Genomic DNA, 27,952 nt, shown 5'->3' on the forward strand with positions numbered 1-27,952 from the left:
TTATCTTACTGGTTGGTTTAATTTGATTAAAAAACAAACAAACAAACATTTTATTATTATTCATATTGAAGTTATTCCATAAAGGCCGTGAAGCAGACGAGCAGAAGTCGAGAGTGGCGTGGAAATAAACCGACAGAGTAGCCTACTTAGACTACACCACTGATTTCCTTTACTGTTAAACAGCACTGAGGGAAACAGGGGGTTAAGTTTTCCTCTCTTCCGTTTATCCCTCATAATGGGATGTGCCACCGAGTCGCTGTGCTGGTCTGAGCCACAGCAGGTCAACATATTCAGCGCAAGAGGCGGCGCATCATGGGCCGAGCCTGTTCGCAGTGAAATGAGTCGAGGACTGCGCGCTGCGGAGTGCGTTTCATTTCACTCTGCTCCGGCTGACCGCCTCGCACACTGATATGGCGACACGTGGGTTTCTGTGGGCGCGAGGACCCACCGGCCACAGTCTGGATTAACTGGTGGTCTCGCGCGGGACTTGGCGATGCGTTCGTTAAAGGAAACAAATTCCGCAGATATCCGGAAAACGCATCCATGCGCCACGGCCGCTCCGCATCCCGATGTGCTCGTGACGATACAAAGCCTGGCTTCAAGGAGCTTTCATGGCACGTCGGCGTGGGTGCGTTCACGCGGTTGTTTTGCTCTTCTTTGCGCGTGAGGCTTCGGAGCGCAGCTGTGCAATGAGACTATCGGGAATTATCAAGTAGACTTAATTGATACATAATCCGACAATATGGCTGATCAGAGCAACATCCAATCCGCCGCATCCAAGAGTATCCGGCCCTTTAAATCCAGCGAGGAATACCTGTATGCCATGAAGGAGGATCTGGCTGAATGGCTTAACACCCTGTATGATCTGGATATCACTGCGGACACCTTTATGGAAGGGCTGGCGACGGGCTGTGTCCTCTGTCGGCACGCCAACAACGTGAACCGCGCCGCGCACGAGTTTCAGCTGGAGTATCCCGAAGCTGCACAGGCAATGAAGCTGCCATCTAAAGATGTCGGCTTCCAGTTTCGCAATGTTGTCCCCGGCTCGTTTGTAGCGCGGGACAACGTGTCCAACTTCATCACCTGGTGCAGACAGGAGCTCTGGATCAAAGACGTCCTCATGTTCGAGACCAACGACTTGGTGGAGAAATGCAACGAGAAGAATTTCGTTCTGTGTCTCCTTGAGGTGGCGCGACGTGGGTCCAAGTTCGGTATGCTGGCCCCCATGCTGATCCAGCTGGAGGAAGAGATCGAAGAGGAGATCCGGGACCAGGAGAGCCTGCGGATCGATGAAGGGGAGCCAGCTAAGCAGAGCTCGCCCAGCAGGTGTTTCAGCCGGAAGGAAAGCAGTAAGAGTGTGGAGGATGAAGAGGAGCCAGATCCAGAGCCCTTCATCTGGCAGCAGAAGAGAGTTTTATGTGACATGCGAAATCTGGATGAACTGGTGAGTTTAACAAATGAAAACCCAAAATGTGTCATAACTGCTTTATGAGGAAGGTTAAGTGCAGCCTAATGATCCCTCTGCTCAATTCCCACGCTGTTCAGTCTTAAGTGTGGAAGTGGATTTGCAGGAAAGCTTTATTCCTATTACCGGTATAAATGTATAATAGAGGTTTTCCATCACGTGGCCTCGGTCTACAGCAAATATCAACCGGTCTGTTTTGACTGGTGCTAAAACAGCGTCTAACAGCTCACAGAAGACCCATTTTCTCCCACAGTAAAACACAAAAATGTGCCAAAAGTGAAATACTTGCTCTGAAAGTACCATGTCAGTGATATAAAGAACACAGGAGCCTGATAGATCACCTGTGGGGGGGTGCGTGCAAACATCTGGGTTTGTTTTAAGACGTGCTGTTAAATTCCTTCAATTCTGGAGGGCCTGTGTGCCTTGCCCTCTCCTACAGGAAAGCGTTGAAAAGTCACAGGTCAAATCGGCTGCATTCTTCTGGAAATACCGGTCCTGCATCTCAAGAAATTCCCTGAGACTTAGTATTACTTCTTTCTTTCATTTAGCTTGACATCAACACAATATCACAAGCTTCCTGATTATGTGGCATTTCTGTATCTGCTCAATCAAGATGCCGGGAATGTCCCTCTGGGCAGTTTTGCTTCTGAAACACTCTCTCTTCTCTGCAGTCAAACCATTAACTCTTGTCATTCATTGTGCTGAACTGGTTGACCTTTGACAGAGCATGCTGCACATGAACATGTGATGGAGGCAAAGATCTTACCAGCGCAAAGCTAATGAGCACAGCCCAGCACAACGCACGCTTGTTAGGTTGTGAGTAGGGGGTAGATGTAATATTGTCATGTTGATGTCTGTCTTTGACACCAAAAATGTGAGGGACACCAGAGAGGGAGGAGGGGAGACAGTCAGCAGCCACACTCATGCAGAGCCATTTTTAGTGTGTGACCTCCAAAGAACAAGAGAGCACATGGAGGAAGATGTGCGCTGTCCTTATCCCTCGCTCATATGACTGAGGGTTATACAAGCGAGCTACATTTTTGGGAGAGAATCATCACAGGAAAGTTACAGATGCTCATCCCCATTTTTCCGTTTTGCCGTGTTTTACACTGACAGCATCCCTCGGCTGTGATCGAGACACAGATTTGACTGTTTTTGACTGGTTTAGGGATGGAATTATCTGTTATCATCTGTGTGATGAATAAACTCTCCATCCTCTTAAAAAAATTGATCAGGGCACTTAGACCACAGGCTGCAACATTAAAATAGTACACTATCATCAAGCATGTTGTATATTGTCTGCTGAGTTGTATTTAGTAACACATCCTGTCTAATTACATCAGCTGTTGGTGGCAGACTATGTGTAATATATATTTCCACTGAATACCTCTTTATTTCCTGCACTCTGACACAGGGTGTTTACCAGGAAATAAAACCCACATTATCATCTACATAGTTTGATCAATATCTGCTACCCAGTTCTAGCTGCAAGGCTCAAGACCTCTTCTCCCTCTATAAGCACAGTCACAAGTTTATCCACCAGGATACTTTTGTATTTACAAGAGATGAATCTAAATTCACATTGACTTAATTTTGTTTCTACATTACAAATAAATAAATACATAATTTATCAACCTCTCCACAAACCGCTTTCCTATGCATACCCAGTAGCATTATTGATAAAATATCATCAATTAATTATCAGCCTCTTATGTCATGAAAGATCCTGGTAATGTGAGCGTTCAGTGTCCATTTAGCTTCTATGTATTCTTATAGAAAATATTATTAATGTGAGGTAGTGGAAGGAGCTAATACCCACGCACAATCACTGATTAAAGTCAGGATATCATCTTTTCATGTTTACCCGTAATACTTTCTTTTTTTTTTTTTTTTTTTTTTTTTTTTTAAATGACATCAGAAACAGCAGTATGCGACATTACGTGATGGCAGAGCTTCAGTTCATCCTTTGTCATTTTTTTTTTTTTTTAATAAATAGGACAGGGGGAATGAATGAGAGAAAGAGGGGGAGAGAAAGAAAGAAAACCAAAGGGGAGAAGAGACGGTGAGAAGGGGGGGGAAGAGAGAGAAGAAAAAAAAAGAACTCCTGGGTCACCTGTATGGAGAAAAAAAAACAAACAAACAAAAAAAACAAACAGAGGAGACAGCAAACAACAAAGAGTAACATAATAATAGAGAAAACAAAGCACCATCACAATAAACTAGCTAGTCATAGATATCAATATTTACTAAATAATAAACGATATTGTGCAGCACGCAAGATAGACAGCGCACAGTGTGCTTTGAGGCAGCAGCCAAGAAAGCTGTAGTCCGCGTCTGTGAATACCCATGTGTGCATACCTGTGTGGATCAGCATGCTTGCATTCCAAAGGTTTCTCCATGTAATGATCTGCTAGGGAGTGTGGGGGGGCCACAGCCCCGTCCTCCAGGGTGTGAAGCGGGTATGGAGGAGATCAAAACTCCAGACATCCAGAGGCCCCCAGAACACAAGAGACCATGGAAGACCAACAGAGGGGCAGCCGCGCCACTGTCCCAGTAAGAGCTGAGGAGAGTCCCAGATGAGGGCTCGCCCAGCAGCCGCGGAGCAGAAGTCAGGGGGAGTTGCAGTGACGCGCCCGTGAGCTCCGCCGGCCCCCAGCTGTGCCTGAGTGACCGAGCCCCAGGCCGAGAGGCCGGGGGCACCCCACCTCCAAAGGGGCCCGAGCGAGCCCCAGGCCCCAGGCCCCGACAAGCGGCCGCCAAGGAGTGAGCCGGTGTGTACCCGTAATACTTTCAATTAAAAGCAGGAAATTGGAGCTGCGCTTTATATCTATGAAGAAATGTTTATTGTAAGGCAGCTTCACATGAGACTGGGATACAGGATATTTATTTATTGTTCAATTATGAAAGAATAGATCACACTTTCATATAAAGTCTCTGAGCTAAGAAACAGAGAAATACCCTGCCACAGTACCACACAGTGTTGGTGTGGATGACTCTCTGTGTCTGTGATGGAGCACGTCTCTCGCCCAGTATCAGTTGGGATAGGCTCAAATTATACGGTCCTGTGGGATAAGCAGTTAAGAAAAAGTATGCATGTATGGATGTTCTTCAACACATTGTTTAGTGGTTAGTCAATCAACTTAATCCTATTACTGAGACAAAGCAAGTGTGGTGGTAATAGGATTACATGTCGTTATTCTAATTAGTTAAAGTATACAGACAGGCCACGATAACTCAAACTACAGCTCCCTCTGTGGCTCTTCAGCAATCACAGAAGTGTCACAGAAGTTGTAATTTGTCCCTGACTACTTGGCTTATGCAAGAATAAAGTGACTCAGTAAACAAATGACTCGCAGTGCAGACAGTTGATGTGTCACATCAACTACATGCTCTATACAATAGGCATAAGCTGTTGACATTCCTGGTTTCAACACACCCTCTCCAACAGAGTCTGCCACTAATCTGTCAATGTTAAGGTTCCGGCTGATGCTCCAGTGCTCCACTTTGATGTTGGGGAAGTAACTGACTAAGACTTCTGAGTGCAATAAATGTTCCTCCTCTCAGTCCCAAAGATGTTCAGACAGCAGCTGGCTCACACAGATGAGCTGAATATACCCACACGTACTGTTTATCCTTTGCATTAGGGGCTTTTCTGTCCTATCATCATCATACAGGGATTATGAAAAAGACATTGATTGGCTGAGGCAAAAAAAACCCCCAAAACACACATTGTACCCTCACAGATATCATTTAGTCTCTTTTCCAGGTCTCTGTGCTTTTTTCTTATTTATTTTATTTAATGTTTTTTTTTAACCAGGTAGTCTCTTGAGATTAACATTTCCTTTTTCAGGAGAGACCTGGTCAAGTAGGCACACCATCACAGCGTTACAACTTAAACATCGAAAATTACATAAAAGAAGATAAAACAAGTCAGAGTCAAAACAATACAAATTCAAGGTCCAGGTTCTGAGTAGCAGTTACACACTTCAGCTACAGAAGTCTTTATGAGAGCTCTGAATTCTTCCAGGGAGACGAAAGCATTCGGCTTTAATGCGCTCTGACCAAGATGCAAAATAGCCAAGTAGAGCACCGCAAATCATAGCAGCTGTTTGAAGATGTTGAGGGTTTACACAGATATAAAAGGAAGCTGTACATAAAAATATAACAGTGAAGTTGTCTCTTTAAAACTAGCGAAGGCCAAGAAACCAGATTATAAAGTACACAGCGACAACAAATTTGATATGACACTTAAAAAAAGCTGCGAGTCTAGACAATGAAACGTAAGCAGCGTGCAGATGCCACCATAATCAACGACATTTAAGAATGTCACCTGTAGAAGTTTTTTTTTGCCAACTGATAAATTAAAATTGTCCAGATTTCAATAATAAAAACCCAATCTAACCTTCTACTTTTCACAAAGTGCCCAATATGCACTTTAAAGGAAAGTCTGTCATCCAACCAAATGCCTAAATATTTATAGGATGACAGTCTTTCAGTAAAATCTCCTCCTAGGTGTTTTTCATACGCGAGTATTTGCATGTCTGAATAGTAAAATATGCTTGTTGTAGCTATACAAACTGCAATCTGTTGATTCCAAATCATTACAAATTATGGATGCTAACATGCATTGTTTACGCTACCTAAGCAGTTGCACATTGATTGAGCTTAGAAACAAAAGATTTTTTCCATTCACTCCACATCTTTGCTTCTTTTTGCTTACTCATATAAACTGGTTCATTTCTTTTCACACCCCGGGCTTCAACATTCAGTCTTCGTTCAGTTTTTACACTGAGCCCTCGCAACCCATCCCCCCACATCTGTCCCTACTGGAGATGATGAAGCAAAGAGTGGATCCGTATGTCTCATTGGGTGCATGGAAGGAGAAAATGAATAGCTACTGTTGGCAGTGAGGTAATCAAAGGCTGACATCTTGATCTTTGGATGGAAACATCAGCAGGGCAAAGGGGGAGGGTGATAAAGACATAACGTGTGTGTTATGACTACATGCATGGACACTGCTCCGTTAACCTTATGGTCTCATTCGTGCATTCGCGGTATACAAGGGGGGGGGGGGGGGCATGATAGAAAATGTGCCTAGAGTGACTTCACTGTACACTCCGTTAAACCTGACTAGAATGGATGTGGCTCTGGGAGGGAGAGCTACAGTAGAGAGGGTGAAATGGAAAAGTAGGTCATGCTTTGCATCGGGTCACACTCAGATGCTTTGCCGAGAGAGCGAAACACCCTTCACTCTTTCTCCTTTCTTTGCTGAGTGGACTTTGCTTTTAAAGGGGTGCGCTGTTATCAGAGGTTATTTGGCACAGTAATACTTGTCGCCATCTCGTTTCTCATCGCTATTTTCCAGACAGCCCGGTGCACATGGAACAGCTGAGTCCTCAGTTTTGCATAATGCCCACTTTATGTCTTTATTGTTGTACTTGATGCTATCAGCTGATCGTTTGCATGTTTATCGCTTAACTGGGTGTCCGTCTGATCTGCCTCTTTCTGTCTGTATGAACAGTGATTCGCTGGTTATTTTCTGCACCCGCCTGCAGCCTCTACAAGCTGGTCTCAGGTGGGGATTAAACATAAATTCCTCTAACCTTGCCTGCCACAAGGAGAGCGCTGAGTGTTGTTGATCCTCATCGAGACAAACCAGCAAATCAGCCCAACCTTGGCCGGATAATTCATTTTCATGCACTGAATGATGATATTGCTCTTTGACTGGAGCAGCTGAATAATGGTGTTATTGCTCTTAGATCACATGATGCCCATCAGACTCTTATATTGCTTCAGCCTAAGTGGGTGCTTGTCATGTGGCCAAAAAAAAGGCATTGATTTACAGAGCACGATTTCCTTAAAGCAGTAAATGATAGCTATCCTGTAGCAGGTATGATTACACTTTCACCTCTGGGCAAACATACAGTACAGTATAAAACAGCAAAAAACATCTACTGAGATCTTAGGAGCTCACCAATTAAAACATTATATGTTAAGCACATATTTCCAGTTCTGTTTCATAAAGATTAACAAACAAATCCACCATGTTTATGAGGTGGAAATGCTTTTAACCAGGGCACTAAGCTAAGCCAACTAGCTGCTGCCTATAGTTTTGCATGCTTACTTTCCCACTTTGTTCCAGAGTTGTTGTTTTAATGCTGCTTTTGACAGAATACAGTACTGTATGAAACTTTAATGTTGTGCTACCAGGAAGCCAAACTTCTAACACTGACCTATAAATAGTTAAAGCATAAAAACTTAAATGATGAACCAGTGTTGTGTCTACACATAACAGACAACTTAGCAAAGAACTAAGAACTTTGAAATGGTATCTTTAGACACGTTGATACTGGCACGCTAAAGTACCGTATGCCAATCTGATTTAAGTCCGGACTTTGACTACGATGCACCACCACACTGCCACGACCGTGTTTGACTGTTAGTATGAAGTTCTTTTTAAACAGATGTTTTAAACCAAATTTAAGGAAACACAAACCTTCTAAAAAAACCTTTGGTCTTGTCAGTCTACAGAATATTTTTTGTGGGGATTACTTTTTCACACAGGGCCTGACAGGTTATGATAACCTTTTCCCCTCAATAAATGAAATTGTTCTAAAAATATCATTTATCTTTGTCTAATTGTAAAATGAAACACAGAAATCTGACAAATACGCAAGGAAATAAGAAATCGTGGCACTGCAGGTCAGAGATAAAAAACACTCCTAATTGTAGGCGAGCTTATCAGCAATCAGACCTCAGTGGTGCCGCACTTCCAGTCCCATCCCCTAAGTTCCTCCCCGGATGCAAGTGTCCACTCTGCGGTACCGCCCTGCGTCATTATCAGTTATTTTCCACAAGGAAGATAAGTGATATACAACTCAAGACTGAGAAATAAATAAACAAACACATCAGTAAACGAGTAAGTTAAAAACATAGTAAATACTAGACAATAAACAAAGAAATTAGTAGAAGAGCAAGACTGTTTTTGTGAGCCTGAGATGGAACGAAAATTACATGTAGATTTATGATATTTTCCAACATAATAGTGCTTCTAATGGTAACAGATGTAACGGAGGAGCAGTAGAAAATACAAATGTTTCTGAGTGGGTTTAAAGGTTTTGCTAGAATGTGTTGCATTTATTTACCCTCACGGCAAAACGGTATTAAAGCCTGTGTGTGTATATGCACTTTCCCTCAACAGCACAGCAGACTGCTGCCTTCAGAATGATTGTAAATGTGTTTATTCCTTTTCTCCTCCCCATGTAAGGGCATTAGGTGACCTATCTGACCCCAGGGCACTCATCCAACTGTTTTTCCATTTCTTCTCTCTGCTGGTTAGGCTAGGCTCTTACTCCAGGAGACTAACTGTGTCTGAACACTCTTTTAGTTCATTCCCCTGGGCTACAGGTCCAACATAATTAGAAAACATAATTATCATTCATTTAGCCATTCATCACCTCCCTCCACCCCCGTGTTGTTTAACGAGATCGTTTGTGCGAAAGCTGTTCCCAGTTTATGAGAAAGCGTGGTTGTCCACGGACAAGTCATTTATACAGGCTGTCGGGGCAGCGGTTTAATAGGTGGATAAGGTTTGAAGCGCTTGCTTATGGGTGGTGAAGCAATAACCCTTCAAGTTCCAAAAAATCTCCCTTACACAGCAGGAGCCTCTTGTGGCCTAGTTTTCTTGTCTCTTATCTGACGGCATGCTTGTTTCATCCCGGGAAGCTTCCAGGCTTCGGGGCATGCAGATAAGCTAAGAGAAGAGTCTTGTTCTGTCATTTGGAAACATCACCTCGGAGCCACATGCTCTTTTATTAACGCTTTTGTATCACCGAGGGCTCAAAAGTCGAAATCTAGAAACGCCCTGTAGAAAGAAATTCCTGGGAAGTGAGTTGTAATGTTCACTTTTTATTGTTGGAATTTAGCAATGAGTATCCGTCCCTTTATACTCATAAAAGGGGCCATTTACAGGAGCCAGCACACCTATGTTTGGTGAAATGTGTGGCCATACGTGGGTGTTGACTCATGAAGGGAGCAGACCATTATTCAAATGGATCTGAGAGTACATCTGGTGTTTGTGTGTTTGCATAACAACCACTGGCTTCAAACCATACAGCAACAAATAGTAGAAAAAAACTGGAAACCCTGGACATTCCTTTGTGATGATGACATTTTGTTCAGATGCAAAGTCAAGTCTCAGCGTTGCACACTTGTCTTTATTTGAAATCAGCACAGAATATGCACAGAAAACAAAACCGAGACATCTTTAACTCCTCCGCTCCCATTTCCTCTGTTCATCCTTTTCTATGAGTTGGCCTTGCAGTGTTTGCAGGTCAGGAAGGAAAGGACCGAGGACACTGTTGACTCATACTGCGCAGATAGGACAAGATCTGTGCTGTGGGATTGTTAAAAAGAACACGTGATCTTAATGTTAAATTCCTCAGAGAAACAAATACAGCTTTTCAGTTCAAAGGAAGCATCACAAAACCTTCTTGAAAATATTCTTTTTTGTCTTCTTGCAAAACCATCTCTGCATTCCTATCTTAAGATAGATGCAGGAGATTTCCAGTATTGGGGCATGCTGTGAATTGTTCCCTCATCTTCCTTTTTTTTCTCTCTCTTCCTTCTCAAACATCTGCAGCTCTCGCTGGAAGCGTCTCTCGTGAGACCAGCAGGCATCCATAATTTCTCCCCCAATTCTTCCCCAGTGTTCCAGCTCCACTTCCGCATGTTTCCCGCGTGACCCCATCTCTCGCCTCCCTTTTCATCTCACCCCCACCCCCCACCATATGCAGTGCATGCCTGTGTCCGTGCGTGTTTTAGTTTCAGTTTATCTGTCATTGTTGACACAGCGAAGACATGGGAAGTGCAAGTATTTCACAGCAAAGAATCCACTGACTAAATACTTTAAATGCAAGGGCTGCTCTTTGAATGGGTTACTATTAAAAAACACTTCAAATGTACATCCTGCTCAGTGCTCAATGTGACACGTTAAGAGGAAAACCTAATCTGAACAGGACCAAGGGAGAGAGACTTTACTATGGCTGCGGTGGAAAAAAAAAGAAGGGAAACTGTATGGTCAGAAAGGGAAGGGTAATGCTATGTGTGCGTCTGTTGCCATAGCAGTCTTTCCATTAACACACAGACTAGGGTTTTTCCAGATAGGCCTAGTCCACCTACTGACAGAATGAAAGAGTGGGTGACTGGGCGGACAAAAAGAGAAGCAGCAAGCAGCTGTAGAAATGTAAGCAAAACCAAAAAAAAAAGAAGATAAATATAGGTCTGGTCAGGCAGTGCACGGGCTAAAAATAGAGGCTGATCTACAACAAAGCAGACGAGAGAAGTAAGAAGAAGTAAAGGAGCCTCGATACAAACAGGTGAGAGGCAGAACAGAGGTGCAGGTGAGATGTGAGGCTTAGCTCTGAGGCCTCCCTCTTTAATTAGCACGGGATAGAAGAAGGGTGCTATTTCAAGAAAATAACAAGGTGACACCTTAATCCTCTGAATACACCATACCGGTTATGCGGTAGGTAGAGCGAGCACACACACACATACACAAACAAGCAATATCCCTTGAGCCCTGCGGATAGCATGAAAGGTGCAGTAAACAGCTAAAGCGGAGAAGCTACAATCAGGTATTTGATCAGATTAATATCTACATGCACCCCTCCCCTTGTTTTTACACCTATGAAGCAGTTATTCATCCTTCATCCTGCTTCTGTGCTCTCCTCGGTCCACTTTGCAGCTTTACTTTCTCTCCCTGCTGCGCGACAAGTGCGCACACGCCTTTGTCTGACGGAGACGCCAAGAAAAACATCAAAGTTGTCCAATCCAGCAAGAGCGGCAGGCCTGCGCAACAAAGCGAGCGATCTCACTCCACCCTGCAGTTGTGTCTGACTCTGCTTGCCTAATAAGCACCCGTAACCACAGCAAGGGCACCGGCTCTGACTCTCTCGATTCAAACCCCATCTGGCAGCACCGGCCTGCTGACATCATCGCCACTAGTCTGGTTTCCGTGCTCTTTTCTTCCCTCTAGTTGATGATGTCACAGAGACAAACACGGTCATGTAAAAAGCCAAGAGAGCCAGAAAGGGAGAGTATTAATTTGCACATCCAGTGTGTATTTTGTGTTTTTCTTGGTTTTTTTGTGACATTTAGCGGTGAACTTAATGACCAAATGTTCTGAAAAGACGAGGTGAGAAAAGGCTTTTATTGTGGTGAGACAGCGGGGCGCGGTGCTTGATCACCCAGTGGGGGGGTTGGAGAGAATATTTTGGCAGGAAGATGACACACACACACTCCAACACACTCGTCTACTTAGGAAGACTGCTCATTTCTCATAACGTAAAACAGAGGCTTTGTGCTTTTGACACATAACACTCACATTCAGCAGCGCGTTGGTCATTGTTGCAAGTTTGTGACTAATCATGATGTCATGTTGGTAAAAACAGGAAAGGATCATTATCAGCTTCCTCTTAGGTATCCAACATCATGTGTGGCTCATCTGAATGTTAAAAATGCTTTGTTTTTGCTGCTGTAGCTCACCTGGCCTGGGTTTGATCGTGCCCCCGCAGTCGCTCCCTGGTGTCCTGTTGAATAAATGTTAAAGTGCCCAAAGAATAAATAATCCAAAATCTAAAAAAATCCTTTGTTTTTGTCCTTTACAGGTTCGGGAGATTTTGGGGCAGTGTTCCTGTCCAGCTCAGTTTCCTATGATCAAGGTGTCAGAGGGGAAGTACAAAGTGGGGGACTCCAGCGCACTGATCTTTATCAGAGTAAGTCATCGCCAAGATAAACCCTAGCATCATCAGATATTTGTCACTGTGATACACATCTTTGTATGCTTTCATTTTACTTATTGTTGTGTAAGAATACCCACATTACTAGTTTTGTCATGAGAATGTAAAAAATGTTGAGAGAGCTCTTTTGAAAGTCAAAAACATCACAAGTACTCAAACCTAATGACTTACTACTCCTTTTACCTTTATGTTAATTTAATGTTTGTTAGACAGTTGTTCATTTGAATGCCATTTTATTAAAAACACACTTAGGCAAACAAAAACTACTGTGATCAACCAAGTTTTACATAATTGTGCACAGATCCTGTCCTACAAAGGATTGCCCTCAACATTTCTGCTCTTCCCAGGAGCTTATCTCAGAATTCTGGGGTCTGTACATAAGCAGCCTCTGTGGGCCCCCTTCCTGTCCCCATCCATCCTTTCCTATCTCTTTGTTTTGCCTTTTTTAAACACATAAATAAGCCGACGACTGTCCACAACAGTTTGGGTAGCCATTGATCCTTTAGTATATAACATTTAATAAAAAAACGCTCGCCACCTGTCGTTTCTTAGCATGCTGTATTCATCTTCTTGCTCACTGATGCATAGATATAAGAATGGAGTTTATAGGACTGATATTAACTACTTAACCTGCTTACAGCACAGTCCTGTTTTGAACCTTAGAGATCAGACCAGATCACCACATCACACCAGAAAAACTGTAAATAGTATAATTACCTTAATAATCCTTAATTATTATTAAGGATTAATACCTTAATTATTATTATTAAAAATAATGATGAAAATTTCAATGAGCATCCAAACTTTATTTGTGCTCACATTCAGCAGCCAACTATAACACTATAATTACAGTAGCTTAGCTAAGTAGGCCTAACAGAAGTATGTAAGAATCCATTAGATTAAATTAGGTTTATGATATGTGCAGTGACATGACATATAATAGCTGGAGATGCCATATATTGCAGTCTAATGGTCATTTGGACATGTAGGCCACTGGCTGATTTAGTAATGTTTGAAAACATTCAGAAAGGTGTACACAGGTATGTTGGTGTTTAGCAAAAGCTAAGTAAATGCCTCCATCGGCATACGAGTGAATCTGATTTAATATCTGTCTCCTAATATTTCTGGAACCATCACTTTGTTGTCACGTTGTCAGATGTGAAAACTTCAGAAATCAGTTTCAGAAATCAGATGACTGATTTAAGTTTTATTACCAAATTACTAAAAATAAATAAATAAAAATAAAGCATGAGCAGTTATGCACCTGGATTAGGACGATTTCTTTTAAGGTTTTCAGAGCCAGGTATGTGGCATGTGTAGTTCGACAAAAACCTGCATTGAAATTTCAGCATTTTGTTATAGAAATGGTCTGATTCAGGTTTGTGGTGTAAAGAATGAAAAACTCCGTGAAGGGAATAATATGCAGCAGTTAAATGGGTTAAGGGTTGGAGTTTCTCCTGGGATGTTTGGATTTCTCTGTGAAACGAAATGTCAGCGCCTACATGTCTGTGCCCCTGCTAGTGGGAGGAGCTTATAACATAGGGGTAAGCTGCAGGGAAGAATAGTATATATTCATATTTGTTTCAGCTGACAACGACCACATACTATAGAGATGTGGGACAAATTAAAAGAAAAACCTGAACCCTGGACCTCTAACATTCGGAGAGCTCTGTTCTGCTGGGGAGGGCAAGACAGCAACGTCATCAAAAGACATAACGAGGGCGCAAACTTTTGGAAGAATGGCGCTGCTCCTGTTTCTCCTGTGCTATAGATTTGGAGAAATAATGCAAGTGATGCATTGAAGCTGTTCATGTAGCATGCATGTGATGGTCCAACATCTTACTAAGTCACCTGTTGGCTTTTCCTTTATTTTGTCACATGTGCGTGTATATTTGGCACATAGCACAGCGGGCATACAGCAATTACATGGAGCCATATGGTAGCACCATATGGGATCATTTGTTGGTTCATGAAGAGCAAGATAATATCCCAGCAGAAATCCCTCAGCTGTTTGGCTGAATTAAACTGGAACAGTACTATGATTTCTCTCTCTCTCTCTCTCTCTTGAGTGTTTATGAACTGCCTTCATCTGGCCCACTCCCAGGATTGTACTTTTTCCATCCAGACACAAATAGAGGTTTAGGTCACTTCCTGAGTTTTCCTTATCTTGGCTGTAGCCTGTTTCTCTTGGACTGTTGGTCTCGTTTTCAGTTCAAAAGCTGCCACTAAACCCACACCAGGCCTCAGAGGACAGTGCAGGAAGGTCGTCTGATACCAAAGATTGATTTGGTGTCACTTACCTAACATGTACCACAGCCTGATAATGGACTCTTTGAACGGCTTTCCGGGTTTGCTGTAGGCGTGCCTGACTGCTCTAATGCCAGTATTTATTTTTTTTCACTTTTAGAACCACCACTTGGCCCACACTAGGAGATGTAATGTAAAATATATGATTACATTTTTGGTAAAATTATCTTTGTTTAAGAAATTGAGAATTTTTTTTATACATATTGAGTTATAGATAAAAAAAAAAACATCTTTCAAATGTGTTGTGTGTAATGTGTCCTTAATTTAGAGACTGTGAGGTTTGTAGTTGCTTTCCCACATACAGGTTAGGCCAGTCCTACACCAAAAGGAAAAATCAATGCAGATCCGGGACTACAAAACTGAGCTGTTGTGTTTAAAAATGGGTTGACTCGTCAGTGTTTTACAAGGCTCTTCTCAGTGTTGTAATTGTGCTCTGTGGGCATTCTCCTTGGCCTAGAAAAAAAGCCAACACCGTCAACTTATATAATGAAATGTGACACATGTTTGAAAAACAAATTGTGTGATGTACGTTAGTCATTGTGACAGCCAGGAGTAACGCACCGATCGCACACTCAGAAACACCCACATACAGCTACACCTCACTCATCCGGTTTACACATTCAACATTCAACAACATCCATAAAACGGCTCCAGCTCTCAGTTTGACAGGACAGTTACGGAGAAGACAAACGGAGGGCAGTTTTATGGAAGACAAGACGGCACCAGTCCATTCCTGGAACAAGGGGGAATGAGGCGTGGTTGTACCATGGGGGTGTTTCTGGGTTTATTTACATGTCTGCAGCAATCAGAGCTCCCTGGCTGCTACAACAAGCAAGCTTCCATTTCCAGATATGTGGACTCAGCATCAATAATCAATTTTCCAGCATTTTTGTTTGAAGATTTAAATTTTTATATAGCATTTTTCAAAAACACCTTACCCAAGTTGTAGTAAAGGCTGGTCATTTCCAACCTTTTTCAATCCCTGCAGCTCTGGTAGATATGAAGGATAAATGGGTTCTTTAGTCTTCATGTGAAGACACAAAAAACACTTTGTGATTACATTCAGCTAACCATAACCATCAGTTGTGGGTAGGACACTCTCCTTTCTACCATTTCTGCATAGCTGTTGGCCTAGTATTGAAACCATTCATCCACGTGTCACTGGGAAAAGGACCCAAGTCCAGGACATGGAAGCAAAAAGCATTTATTCACTGACAAAGAATCTGAAAATCTGTGAGGTCCAAAAAGGTAATCCAAAACAGGTGCACCAGAAGGAAAGCTATGGAGAAGTCATGGAGTACATACAAATGCAGTGTTACAGATTAATCAGCCACGGTTTTACCCTCTGCTTCTGAATCTCCAACATTAACATTTTGTCATTAGTTGCGTGGGTCAGTATACACATATATGCAATTAATTAGTGGTTATAAAGGAGGAAACTGCCATTAGAGGCTATTACTAATACACTGTCAGATTATAAATGTGAGTTTAATGGCATTTTAACACAGGAATCTATAGACATTATTTGACTGGTGATAAGACACGGATGCAAAACAAGCAGACACAGGTGACAGTAATGAGATCGAGGCAAAAACATGAAGTGAGAGCTGAACGAGACAAATGAGAAAACTAACATTCAGATTAAAAAAGGAAATAACCAAAAGATAGAAGTAACAATGAAATACGATGAGTAGCACTAAACGTGATGGCAGACACATGCAAAAGGCTCGGGAAGAAACAAGTAAAAACTAAAGAATGGCAGTTTTATTTATATTGTGCATTTCATTACAAGCAAATTAAATATGCTTAACACAAAAGAACCCAAGTGTAGGCCTGTGTAGTTAACAAGATTTTTAGTCTGTTTTTAACTGTATACACAGATGTAACTGATCTCAGGTCAGCAGTCAGCTTGTTCCGAAAACCATAACCTCGGTAAACAGAAGCACCGTCGCTACACTTACGTTTAATTCTAGGAAGAGTTAAAAGATCTGCCCCTGATCACCTGAGAGGTCTGACTGACTAATGAATGACAGGGAGCGTGACATGAGCACTTTCAGTAACTGCTGACGTTTATTATGTCTGAGTACGGTTTATCCTTTATGTTATTTAAAAATAATTCAAATATTTATCTGTGCTTTTATCTAATAATATCATCGGTGCACTTTTTTGATTTCTGCCTTCTGCTCATCCGTTAGTTAAGTCGCTTTTTTTTAAAAAATGTTATCAGATTGCTAAAATTGTAATTTTCAAATGTAATTTGAGGGTTTTTTCAGATTAGTTGAGCTGTAATAGCACCCGATGTCTACTGCATGAGTATTCCCTGGAGTATCCCTGGGTTAAGTCATTGATGTAGTCTAACCTTTTTATTCAACTCTTTCAAAAAACTTATAGTGGGATATAAAATTGAATCACCATGTTGAAGTTATTAAATTCATGCTTCTGAAAACCTTTATTGATTTTTAGCTTGTTTGAAATAATTAATAATTCATGGGATGAAAACTGAAATTTTATCCTCAAAATCAGGTATGTCAAACTTAAGGCCTGGGGGCCAGAATCAACCCGGTAAAGAGTCCAATCTGGCCCACTGGATGGCTTTGTAAAATGCAAAGCAGGACAAACTTAACTTATAGATTTCTGTAACTTTAAACATTTAGGTCTTACAATATATGGCTGAAGAGTCTTGCCAGTTTCATTTCTGTAGACTGACAGAAAGGGGAGATCAAAGTGGAGTGTAGTAAATGTAGCAAATTCGATGTGAAATGAGTTTGACATCCTTGCTCGACATGCTTTTATTAGCCACTGAGAACAGTTAAAAAAAGTCACTGTCGTCTCAAAATATTAGACCTCCCCCTCCTCAAAATAGATAAAAATACACACAGTAACCTTCCCCTTTATTGACTCCACATAATTCGAATGCAGTCCTTGAGATGGTGTGTGACGTGTTTTATAAGCAGTTTAATCAGCATAAGCATGTGTTCGCCTGTTGCAGCAGCCATTTAAAGTAACATTTAAATTTGAGAATGGGCTTTGTGTGTTCATGAGTGTGCTTTGAGCCTTTTACTTGTCAGATTGGCTGTGTGCATGCTGCTCCGCCTTCCCCCTGACGCCTATCTGGGGATGACAGAGATTACACATATGCTCAAGCAGCTACAAGTGCACCCAACACGCTTCCCTTATTCTTCTGATGGGAGGAAACGGGCAGTCGCCTTGAAAGCCAACAGACCCCTATTCAGCTGGCGAGGCTGTAAGAAGAATCTCGGGCTGAAAACAGGGAATGAAGTCCTAAAAGCGAGTGAGCAAGCCAGCCGTATGAACACGGGGGGCTCAATAAAGCATCTTTGTCCTTGAGGGAGGTTGCTCCCTAGTGGGAGGCGATACATTCACAACAGATGAAATGAAGCATGAGCTCAATTTTTTAAGTCACCAGCATGATTTAAGAAGACGCTGGTTTATCACGCCCCCGCAATGATGACAAGAAGTCTCTGTTCACTGTTGCCATAGAAACAGGGATTGGGTCTCTCTACTGGTGATACCCCTCCGTTGGTTGGGAAATCTGGCAGCTGAGCGCTCTTTTAAAGTGGAACATGGTCCCTAAACATCTATTCAGCCTCAGTTGACTCCTCAGCAGTTCTGCGGCATTCCTTTTTAAAGGGGAAATGCGTAATAACCTTACTGAATATGGAAACGAGACAAAGAGAAGTGAAATGAAAAGAACTATGTGATGCTGTAGTTTGTGCATTTGCGTAAAATGTGTAATCTCTGTAATCATGTTTCAGCATCTCACATGATAAAATGGGGATTATCCTAAACACACAGTACCTTTCTCTTGTTAGGAGACGACAGTGAAGTTGCTTTGTGCAGAGCCTGTAAATTAATACAGCACAAATAGCATTTTTAGACCCCTAGTAATTTTCTTTGTAGTCATTATACTGCAGTACAAATTGAAATTTATCGTATGAGGCTTTTAATATCTGGTGCCATCATGAGAGCTTGTGCAGTTTTCAAAGTAAAATCAGCAAGATGCTTTTATTGGGATGTTTTTTATAAAAGACAGAAAGTTTCTCATCTCAGAATAGGAGGTAATGTACAGTAAAGAAAATTATTACTTTGAGTTATTGCAGCTAAAGGTCGCTCTACAAGCTGTTGAACCATGGGAAGTAGTTAGTTTTACACAGGATTGCGTGGAGTCCCATAAAAACTTTGTTCACATGACTGTATCAGTTTAACAAACAAGAATGTATTATGCTTAAGAAAATGACACCCAGTTTTAAAAGTTGGTAAAAAAAAGGGGGATAAAAGTTTCACTGTTCAAAAAAATGTATATAAAGAAAGGAACGAGAAAGAGAAAAAGGGAGAGAATATACAGCAGAGATATTATTGTAAATTAAAAACAAGTCAAAATTTTCTTCTGCAGAATTTCCAGGAACAGTCTGTCCCTCGCTTTTTTCAACCTTCTACCTTTTTGATCTTTTTTTTGTAACTGTTAGTACTGCAGTGATGAATATGATGATATATTAAGAACATTGCGCAACCCTGCTTTTCACTGCTGGCTCGCGATGGCCTCGCAGCATCACAGAAAGCATAAACCTGTTACTGACATAAGGCCAAAGCATTGGAGAATAAGCAGTTTATGCTTCCACGTCTGATAGAGATAAGCAGATCAGCTGTTTTTACGGATTTGATGTAGTAGCGGAGCAAGGCCAATGAAATGACTTGTAGTGGATTGGCGGGGATTGTGCTGGGGAGAAGGTGGCGTCAGACTTCGTCGCACATGTCTGTGCCCTCTCTCTGACCAGGGACACGGAGATGCGATGCTGTGCAACGTGTGATTTGGTGGAAATAAACTCTGTGCCGGCTTGCACAGATTCGCCATTATGACTTTGCCCTCTGTGGCCTCAAAGACAGGGTTACAGCCTTCAAAACATGTGGCTGGCAGACTGTGTTACACAACACAAGGTAGGGGGATGCATCCACGGGGCTGTCACATCAAGCTAGCAGTGTTGCTTCGGTGAAGGCAGCTTCTGCCTGGAGGGAGTGAGACTGATCCTATGGAAGTGTGCACCTCATAGAGGGGAGGAAGGGACATATCCACCAACCCCCTCTGTGTTATGGCTCTCCTGGCCCCCTCTTCTCATTGCCCCTCTCCCTGATAACTGAAGTCTCAGCAGAGGGGGACAGCAGGGGTGAGTTATTTCCATGCAAATTCACCCTGCTACCCCCTGAAAACACGGGGAAGACAGCTGAGAGGCATGAGCGAGAAGCGGCCAGAGCACACTTCGAGCTCTTTGTTATGCTACCGTACTTTGTTTAATTGTGGGTTGGCATAGTAATGAATACCCCTCATAATGGCAGCAGCTGGGGGTGATGCTGGAGAAAGAGGAGTTGTGGGGAAAGGAGAGATGGGGACACATGCAGGGGCACATCTAGAGGTTATGTAATACTAAGGGCCAGCCAGGCAGCCTTCAGCAAGCTGCCCTGTTTGTGGAATATGTTTACTCGTGTGTGTGTTGGCGCAGTTTACTCAAAGGTTTAGCAATTTTTTAATGTATGAATATGCATGTCCATGTTTTTTCTCTATTGACGTCTCTTTTTTTTCCTATTTTTCCGCTACAGGTCCTTCGTACCCATGTGATGGTGCGTGTCGGAGGGGGCTGGGACACATTAGAGCACTATTTGGACAAGCATGACCCGTGCCGTTGTGCTGCTTTCGGTGAGGTCATTTCCTATTCTCCACTAGCCCCTTAGAAAACACATTTATTGTCATGGCTCGGGTTACATAAATCATGATACATTACAGATTATGATTCACATCTGATTTGCTGTGTTCCGACTACGGCAGACATTGTGGATCATTGAAAAACTGTATTTGTCATTCAAGCCCTGCGGATATAAAACCATGATATAAGAAATTCTAAATTTCGTCTTTGCATCTATCAGATTTTTACTGTTTGACTTATTTTTTGAATAGTTATGTCACCCATCAACAGTCAGTCTGTGTCATACCGAACCTCGAGGCTCTGACTTTTTAATAACTCGTCTGCTACATGATCCAACAACACATCTGTACAGCAACTTTGAACTTTTTTGCTACTTTAATTAGGACACGTTCATGCCTAAAACTCTGAGAGAGTATACATCCTGATCTAAAGTAAGAGGCCATGCTGAAGATAATAGAGTTATAAGCTGTTCTAAGTGTTTTACATGACAAATCATTGTCTGATTGGCTAGTTCGACTAGTGAGTCCATCTTTGTGGGCAGCAGCTGCTGTAATTTATCTGCTAATAAAGAGCTAGATGCCACAGTAGTGTATTTCTTGACCACTTGATGTCTTTTATCCTTGTACAGGCTGTCTGCCAATGTTGGTTAGAAGTCTTTCCAAACCACTTGTTGACAATCTGTCTCCACAGCCCACCGCTACCATCAGGCTAAAGCTAGTGGCCAAGGTCAGGGAGCCCAGAGCAAGTCCTCGAGCGCCCACTCCTCCCGCTCCACCAGCCCGGGTCCACACTGGCGAAATGATGGCATCGCACCCTATAAACCTTCTGACAGGCGGTCCCTGGAGCCCCACTCTGCTCAGTGTGCCTCGTCATCTTCCTCTGCACGACCAGGCCGACCTCAGAACTCTTTAGAGCTCGACTCTGGCGCAGCACGTAGTCTTCTCCCAAAGCCGCCAAGAGATCGCTCAGAGCCCCGCCACTTTAATCCTCTCAGGTGAGTGCGTGTGTGTGTCTACCCAAGTGTGCAGGCAAGTGTGTGGGTAAGTGTGATACGATGATAAGAAATGAATCTGCTATGGGTAGCCTGGGAGAAATACTCATTTTTGTGACCTGTGATTTTGTGTCTGTTGACAGGCACACACACACACAGACACACACACATGCACACACAAAGAGTGGCATACACACAACAAATACACCAGAAAGCCCCAGATTAGAGCAGAGCAGATTTCTCTAATCTCAGGTGACATTGCCCTGATAAATCTGTAACACACAGCCACCCTACAGCACCTCCTTGTGGCTGCAAGGTAGAGATTATAATGTTTAATCAGCTCTCTTAAGGACTTGTCAATTCCCTTTCATTTTACTAATTCGATTTCTAATCATCTATCATGGATTCGATACTGAGGGAACTGTTGCTTCAGCTTTTTTTTTTTTTTTTTTTTACATATAAAGGCAAACAGATGATCCGTAAAGTCAGTGTCAAATATAACCACAAACTTCTGAAGCGCCCTATCAGAGAAAGGGTGGTAATACTGAGATCTTTATCAATGGCGTTTATTATATGGATATAGAGACAATAGATAAAATAAAGTCTTCTAAGTCTTCTAAGTCTAAAATCCATGAAGCTGGAAAAATGTTCCACATACCTCTGAATATGTCAGAGTGTGTGGGTGCCTTTGTTTAACATAATTACGATCTGAATGGTGGTTTACTTTGGCTCTAAGCCAATATCCAGCTCATTTCTGTTATGAGCGATAGCTCAGACCAGACGTCAAGGCAGCAGCTCATTTCAATTAACTCTGTGTGTGTGGAGAGTCCACTTTCAAAGATAAAGACTAATCTGACAACTATCCCTCGACAACTGGTCAGCTAAGTGGAGAAGTAGGTCAACAGGTGGGCTCCATGCAGATAAATTAGTAAGCCTGAATAAATACAAATATAGTTTCTGAAGGATAACCACAAAAGTCAAGCATGACCCCCAAAAGTCTCTCTAAATCAGTAATTAAAAGTCATCACAAAGGAACACAGTGGGCTGTTGTGCTGAAATGGTCTTATAGGCTTTTTAAGTTGTAATAAATAATGTGTCTGCTTTCTTTTCATGCTGCTTTTATTTTTTAAGTGAAAATTCAAGTTATGCTCAGTAAAACATGCAAATACACTTTATTAATATTATTTAAGAAACAGACTGAGTGCTGTATAGAAAATGTAAGAATGCCTGAAATCTTCCATCAAACAAATATCAAAGCCTTTGCTAGGTCTTTAAATAACCAGCAGTATGCTGTTGATCAATACTCATGGGATCTATTTAAGTTTCTCCTTCCCGTAATGTGAACTTTGAGCTGATTAAACAGTTAAACCCGATGGTCCTGCTGGTGCGTGACAGTGGAGTGTGTTCTGGTCAGGAAAGCGCAGTGGTGTGTGTTGGGCTAGAAAAACTATGAGACCTCTAATCCTGCCCCCACTTGTTCTCATCTTTGCTGTAATCCCTCTGGCTGTCACTGCCCACTGTTCCAAGAAACACATGAGCCTGAGGTCGGACACGCTGTCTGTGTGCACCAACGGCAGGTTGGAAATACTCAAAAATCCCTGCATATTACACATTATAGGTCACATGCTGGTACAAAGGAATATGGTGACTCCGAAAATCTGGGGGTGTCTTGGGGGTTGTATGCTACCACAGGCGTGTAGACTGTACCGCCTGTGGATATGAACACAAACTCAATAAGAAAATATTACTTTTATAGATGTGGTAGGTATTATAAATATAAATGAATCTGTTTCTTGCTTATGTTCCAGGAACAAGGAGACGATTACACCACTAACAAGACGTCTGTCTGGTGACAGTGACTCCTCTACGGCCTCCTCTAAGGGAGGAGGAGGAGGAGGCGGGGGGCGCCAGTCTCTTGGGGGTGCTTCACGGCGCTCGGGTGAAGAAGTAGTACTGCTTGTCAATCGTAAAGAGGGGAAACATATGATCGAGAGGCCTGTAGCCGGAAGTCAGAGCCCATCCCTGCGTCCCTCACTCCCTCGTGCACGCAGCCAGTCACGGGAACGCTCTGCACTCACACCGATACTCAAACCCAACCCACCTCAAGATTCCTCTGAAGGAGTACGGCTGCCTCGAACAGAAAGGGGCCGCTCTCTTGGAAACGAGGGCCCAAGGAGGCTTCTTGGTCCACGGTCCCACAGCCAGAGTAAGTTGACCAGCCGTACTCGGTCCAGTGATGCCAGCCCAGGACCCGCTCTCTCCTACAGAGATCCTCAGCCTCCACCTTCAGAGAGACGAGAAGATCTTCGGGCCAAACAACTGCCCCCATCCTCTCCGAGAATGGCTGCTGGGTTTTCCAAAAGGCAATCGTCCTCATGCTCTAACTCACCTATTAAAGGGGTCCAGAGTAACAATAGCAGTAGTCCCAGCAAGAAGACCATAACTACTCCTAGGCCTCCTGCCCCTCGCTCACCCTCCGTAGGAAAAGGCAGATTGTTACCACCTGTGACATCAGGGGGGCGACGTTCACCACACTCATCTCCTCGCAACTCTCATCATCATGCCGCTCGCTCCTCTCGGACCTCACAGGGCTCCCGCTCTGCTGGGAGAGGCCACCATAAGAACGCATCCGGTCTGGAATGCCAGGAACCCGAGGAGGAAGGGCTGGGCTTTGGCTTCCCGTTGCTGCCAGCGCTAGACCCCCAGAGGGAGCATGATCTTTATCGCAGCTTTGAGGCCGAGTATCTTGCCAATACACAGCAGGCTAGAGCAGTGTCTAATAAAGCTCCTGGTGGAATCACCTTGCAGCGAGCTGGGATGCATCCGGCAGCAGTACTCACTGATCTTAATGTCAATGACTCTGCCTATTCCTCTTCCAACTCATCCACCTCCTCCTTGAATGTGGGGGCCAAGATGGGAACTCTTCCTGACCTCAGGGAATCCAAGAGAACTAACCCTCGTCACTTCCCACTGGAGGACTCCTTAAATTTACTTTCTGGACACAATTTTGGGGGACCACACAACTTTAGTCAAGGAGAGCCTGAACACTGGGGGGAGTGTGGAGGGGGTCACAAGAAGCTCCCAGCTATCTCCAGCTCCATGGAAGAGAGAGAAATCACTTCTTCCTTGACTGGCCTTCAAGACACAGAGTCAGATAGTTTGATGAATGACATTTCCTCGCAACCTGCTTTTCAATGTGGGAATATGAATGGAGAACATGGATGTTCTCCTCTTGAAGGGGGGATGATAGATCAACAGGGTCCTCTTGGCTGGAGCACACAGCCTGAAGGAGATGTTCCACTGGAAAATCACCAGCCAGACTTACCTTATGACATGGAAAATGGTGACGGGAGTGTTGACCTCCCAGCCTCTGAGGATTGTCCATCATCTCTTCCCCTTCCCCTCTCTGAGGACTGCTCCTTCCAGGATTCCTCAAGTGAAAACTCTTCCATGTGCTTCAGCTTGAGCGAATCCCGCTCCGAGTCACCTCCACCAAATTTGCCCTTGACTAATGGGGACGCTGATGGAGAAATGCTGGAGGCTAAGAAAGGGCCAAAGAGAGCAAACAGGCTTGACCCAATCCCTAAGCACAAACTGGGGACCCGATTCAGGCCCCGCACTGACAACAGGCCCGAAAACGGCCCCTCGCGCATACCCACCCCCGTCAGCTACAGAGACCTGCAGGCGAACAACACTCTTTCCCCCTGCCACACCCCACCGCTGTCTCCTCAGAGCTCCCATCCTACCAGTCGCCAAGCCACATGCAAGGGCCTGCACCAGGCCTTCGCTGATATGATCCATCCTCATCCTCGTTCCTCAGCCATGGGCAACAAAGACTGCGCCTACCCTACACAGTCAGGCAGCGTGGACACTGAAGCTTGGATGTAGCACAAAACGAAACTGTGGGTAGTACACGGGAGGGGGGTTGTTGTCATGAATTTTAACTACTGTGTTTAAAAAAGAGAAAAACAAAAAACCCAACAAGATAAAAATGGAGACTGTTTTCACTGCATGTCAAACGCTCCTTTTTTTCTCCATTTAGGTTCTCCCCTGAATAACTGCAGGGCTTCACATTGCTTTTTTGCACTCAAGCCAAATTATTTATTACCAAAGGAATGGTCTTTAAGTTACTGTAATTTTTAATTTTAATGTGTGCATGGGGATGCTTTTGCCAATCTTTTTTTTTTTATAAGTCACTAGTGAAATTCTCACGGTTGATACACAGAAATAGAAACCGAGAGCATATGTGCTGCCATGTGCCTCACTAAGGGGGCATGGTAAAGTGCCAGGGGTTGATGTAAACACTAGTCCTTGAGTCATGCAGACTGGCTCCCTCTTGTGGTTTGCCATAGCACTTCTGCTTGCCTTATAGTGAAAATACTGGCATGATGACTGTGATGTTTTCAGTCTGTCCACATTCATATATGACTCACTATACTCACATTACAATATTCAGTAACATAGACTAAGGTACACTCATCTCTGGCTCTATGAACATTATGCGCACTACCAGTTTCTGTACAGTTGTTTCATGTTATTATTTAACAATGTCAGCTTTTCATAATAATAAGCTGTTCTAGACAAGATAGATGCTTTTTGTTTGAATGCTTAATGTCTCACCGGTTTTTAAGATTATGTTTAATGCAGTAAAATTTTAAAAAGTTTAATTTAAATGCATTGAGTGTACAACAAAAATATGAGGAGCATGGGGGAAGGTTATATTATTTTATATAGTTGTCACTGACATTTGAAATGTTGAGTTCCTCCTCTGACCAAACTGTACTCTGGAATTAAATGCTAAAGAGAATGAATGTGTAAATACATGCTGAGAGTGGGTATTTTGTAAAGACAAGGCTTGGAATATACAGTCTAATGTACATATTCACTGTATTCAGTGCTGTGCAGCCTTAGCTATGCAATACTGGTGTTGAAAATGCCTTGAAAATTCCCTTTGCCTTAAACAATTTTTCACAGGTTAATTTTTTTTGAATGTTTTTAGCTAAACATCACTAAAATCTGTTAGGTAACACTACATTGCCATCTTTAACTGTTTCTAATAATTGGACAGTTTGGGTGTGAATGTGAAGGAGAAAAAAAACATTACCAGCCAGTTTCATTTATAAGTTATACCTGAGGTGGATGTGCAAATAATGAAAACCATATATATGATGTATTTCTTCTGAATACCCTCGGTTGTTTATCGCCTGTTTAACAGATGGATTTCAATGATATGCCGCAATTTATGGTGACATCTAGTGGCAAAAAAAAAGAGAGAAATGTTTTATTCAGTGGTAGAAAATGTTGTCTTGATATGATACTGAAATGTCCTGGTGCTGATTAGAGCCAATAATGGTCTGGTATGACATGGTATGGTTTGATAGATGAAGACTGACTGGCTTTAACTCGAGTGTCTGCATGTGTGCAGGGGTGCATGAATAATGGATACTGTAACTGGAAACTGAGTCTACTTTGTGAAGCTCTCACACAATCGTCATCAATATGACAAGCCAGACTCCAGCTACAGAGCCTGCATTACTAGCTTTTTTGGTATTTTGCATGTGTTGAAGGGTGTAAAGTTGGAAAGCAGTTGTACTGTTTAGTGGGCTGCAGAAACCATAGAATCTCAAGAGCTTCTGAATTTGAGTGAAGGAAAAACTGATATTAATATTTGATGATTGTTTTCCACACAATGTGGAGGCAAAGAAAAGAAAATGTTGATAAAATCGTTTTTGCTGGACACTAACAGAGCATGGCCTGGGAATGGAGAGTGTGTATATCTTTATGTACATACTGTATGGGAATATGTACAGATTTGAAGTAAAGAGGGAAGTAGTGCTGGTCTAATTTATTTATTTATGAAATCAGCTTTCATGGGCTCACATGACATCTGTTTCTCAAGTTCGAGACAACAGACAGAATCAGTGGAAATGTTGTTAGTTAAAAATGAGAGTGATTTGAAGGCAAAGTGAACTTATTTATATGGTGTCCCATCTCTTAAAGATACAGTAATTTTATCATGTGTTGACTCCTCACTGCTACAAATGATTCATGATGTATCAGTATTGTTAGAGCGACATTGATTGCAATATGTAGCCGGTGGGCAGTTTAGCGTGTATAAACACATTACACATGTACTCTTAATTCTTTTTATTTTACATTTGTTTTGGCTTGTTCGAACACCGATTTGGTGTTTTAAATGTACAGGCTAACTGAGCCATGACTTCTACAATCTTAAAACGATTGATTGTCCTAATCCGCTCTTTCTGCCTACAGAGGATTTTATGAAATGTTCATAAACATTTGGATTTTGCCCCAATCAGCAAAATCCGAATGTTTGTGATCAGATGCCATTTTCACTAAAACTTTGGTTAAATGTACAGATTGCTTGACATTGTGGAATTTGTGTGTATGAAATACCAATACTACAATGTTTCACTTTTTTTTTTCTGAATTTGAAAATGCTGTCAAATTGTTCTTGTAATAAATCTTTTGCTCTGAAGTTTATGATGATGCTCTGGCCATTTTTTCATGTGTAGCTTTTGGCACAGCAGTGACTGGATTTTCTGTGCTACAGTGCATGTCAGAGAAAAGCAAAGAAGTGCTTCTGTTATTCTTCATGCACAGTGTTACTCACTATATTTTTATACATAATAAATAATTAGTTGCATAAGTA

At 42.5% G+C, this 27,952-nt stretch overlaps 1 protein-coding gene across 1 annotated transcript; it reads left to right on the forward strand.

Annotated features, from left to right (window-relative positions):
- On the forward strand, positions 1–27,772 carry gas2l1 (growth arrest-specific 2 like 1). Its single transcript, XM_080894493.1, has 5 exons — positions 1–1,444; positions 12,133–12,240; positions 20,185–20,281; positions 20,979–21,282; positions 23,088–27,772. The coding sequence occupies exons 1-5, from the start codon at positions 743–745 to the stop codon at positions 25,165–25,167; spliced, it is 3,291 nt and encodes a 1,096-aa protein (XP_080750619.1). The 5' UTR covers positions 1–742; the 3' UTR covers positions 25,168–27,772.
- The last annotated feature ends 180 nt before the right edge of the window (positions 27,773–27,952 follow it).

This window comes from Rhamphochromis sp. 'chilingali', assembly GCF_963969265.1.
Source record: "Rhamphochromis sp. 'chilingali' genome assembly, chromosome: 10".
Lineage (NCBI taxonomy): Eukaryota > Metazoa > Chordata > Actinopteri > Cichliformes > Cichlidae > Rhamphochromis > Rhamphochromis sp. 'chilingali'.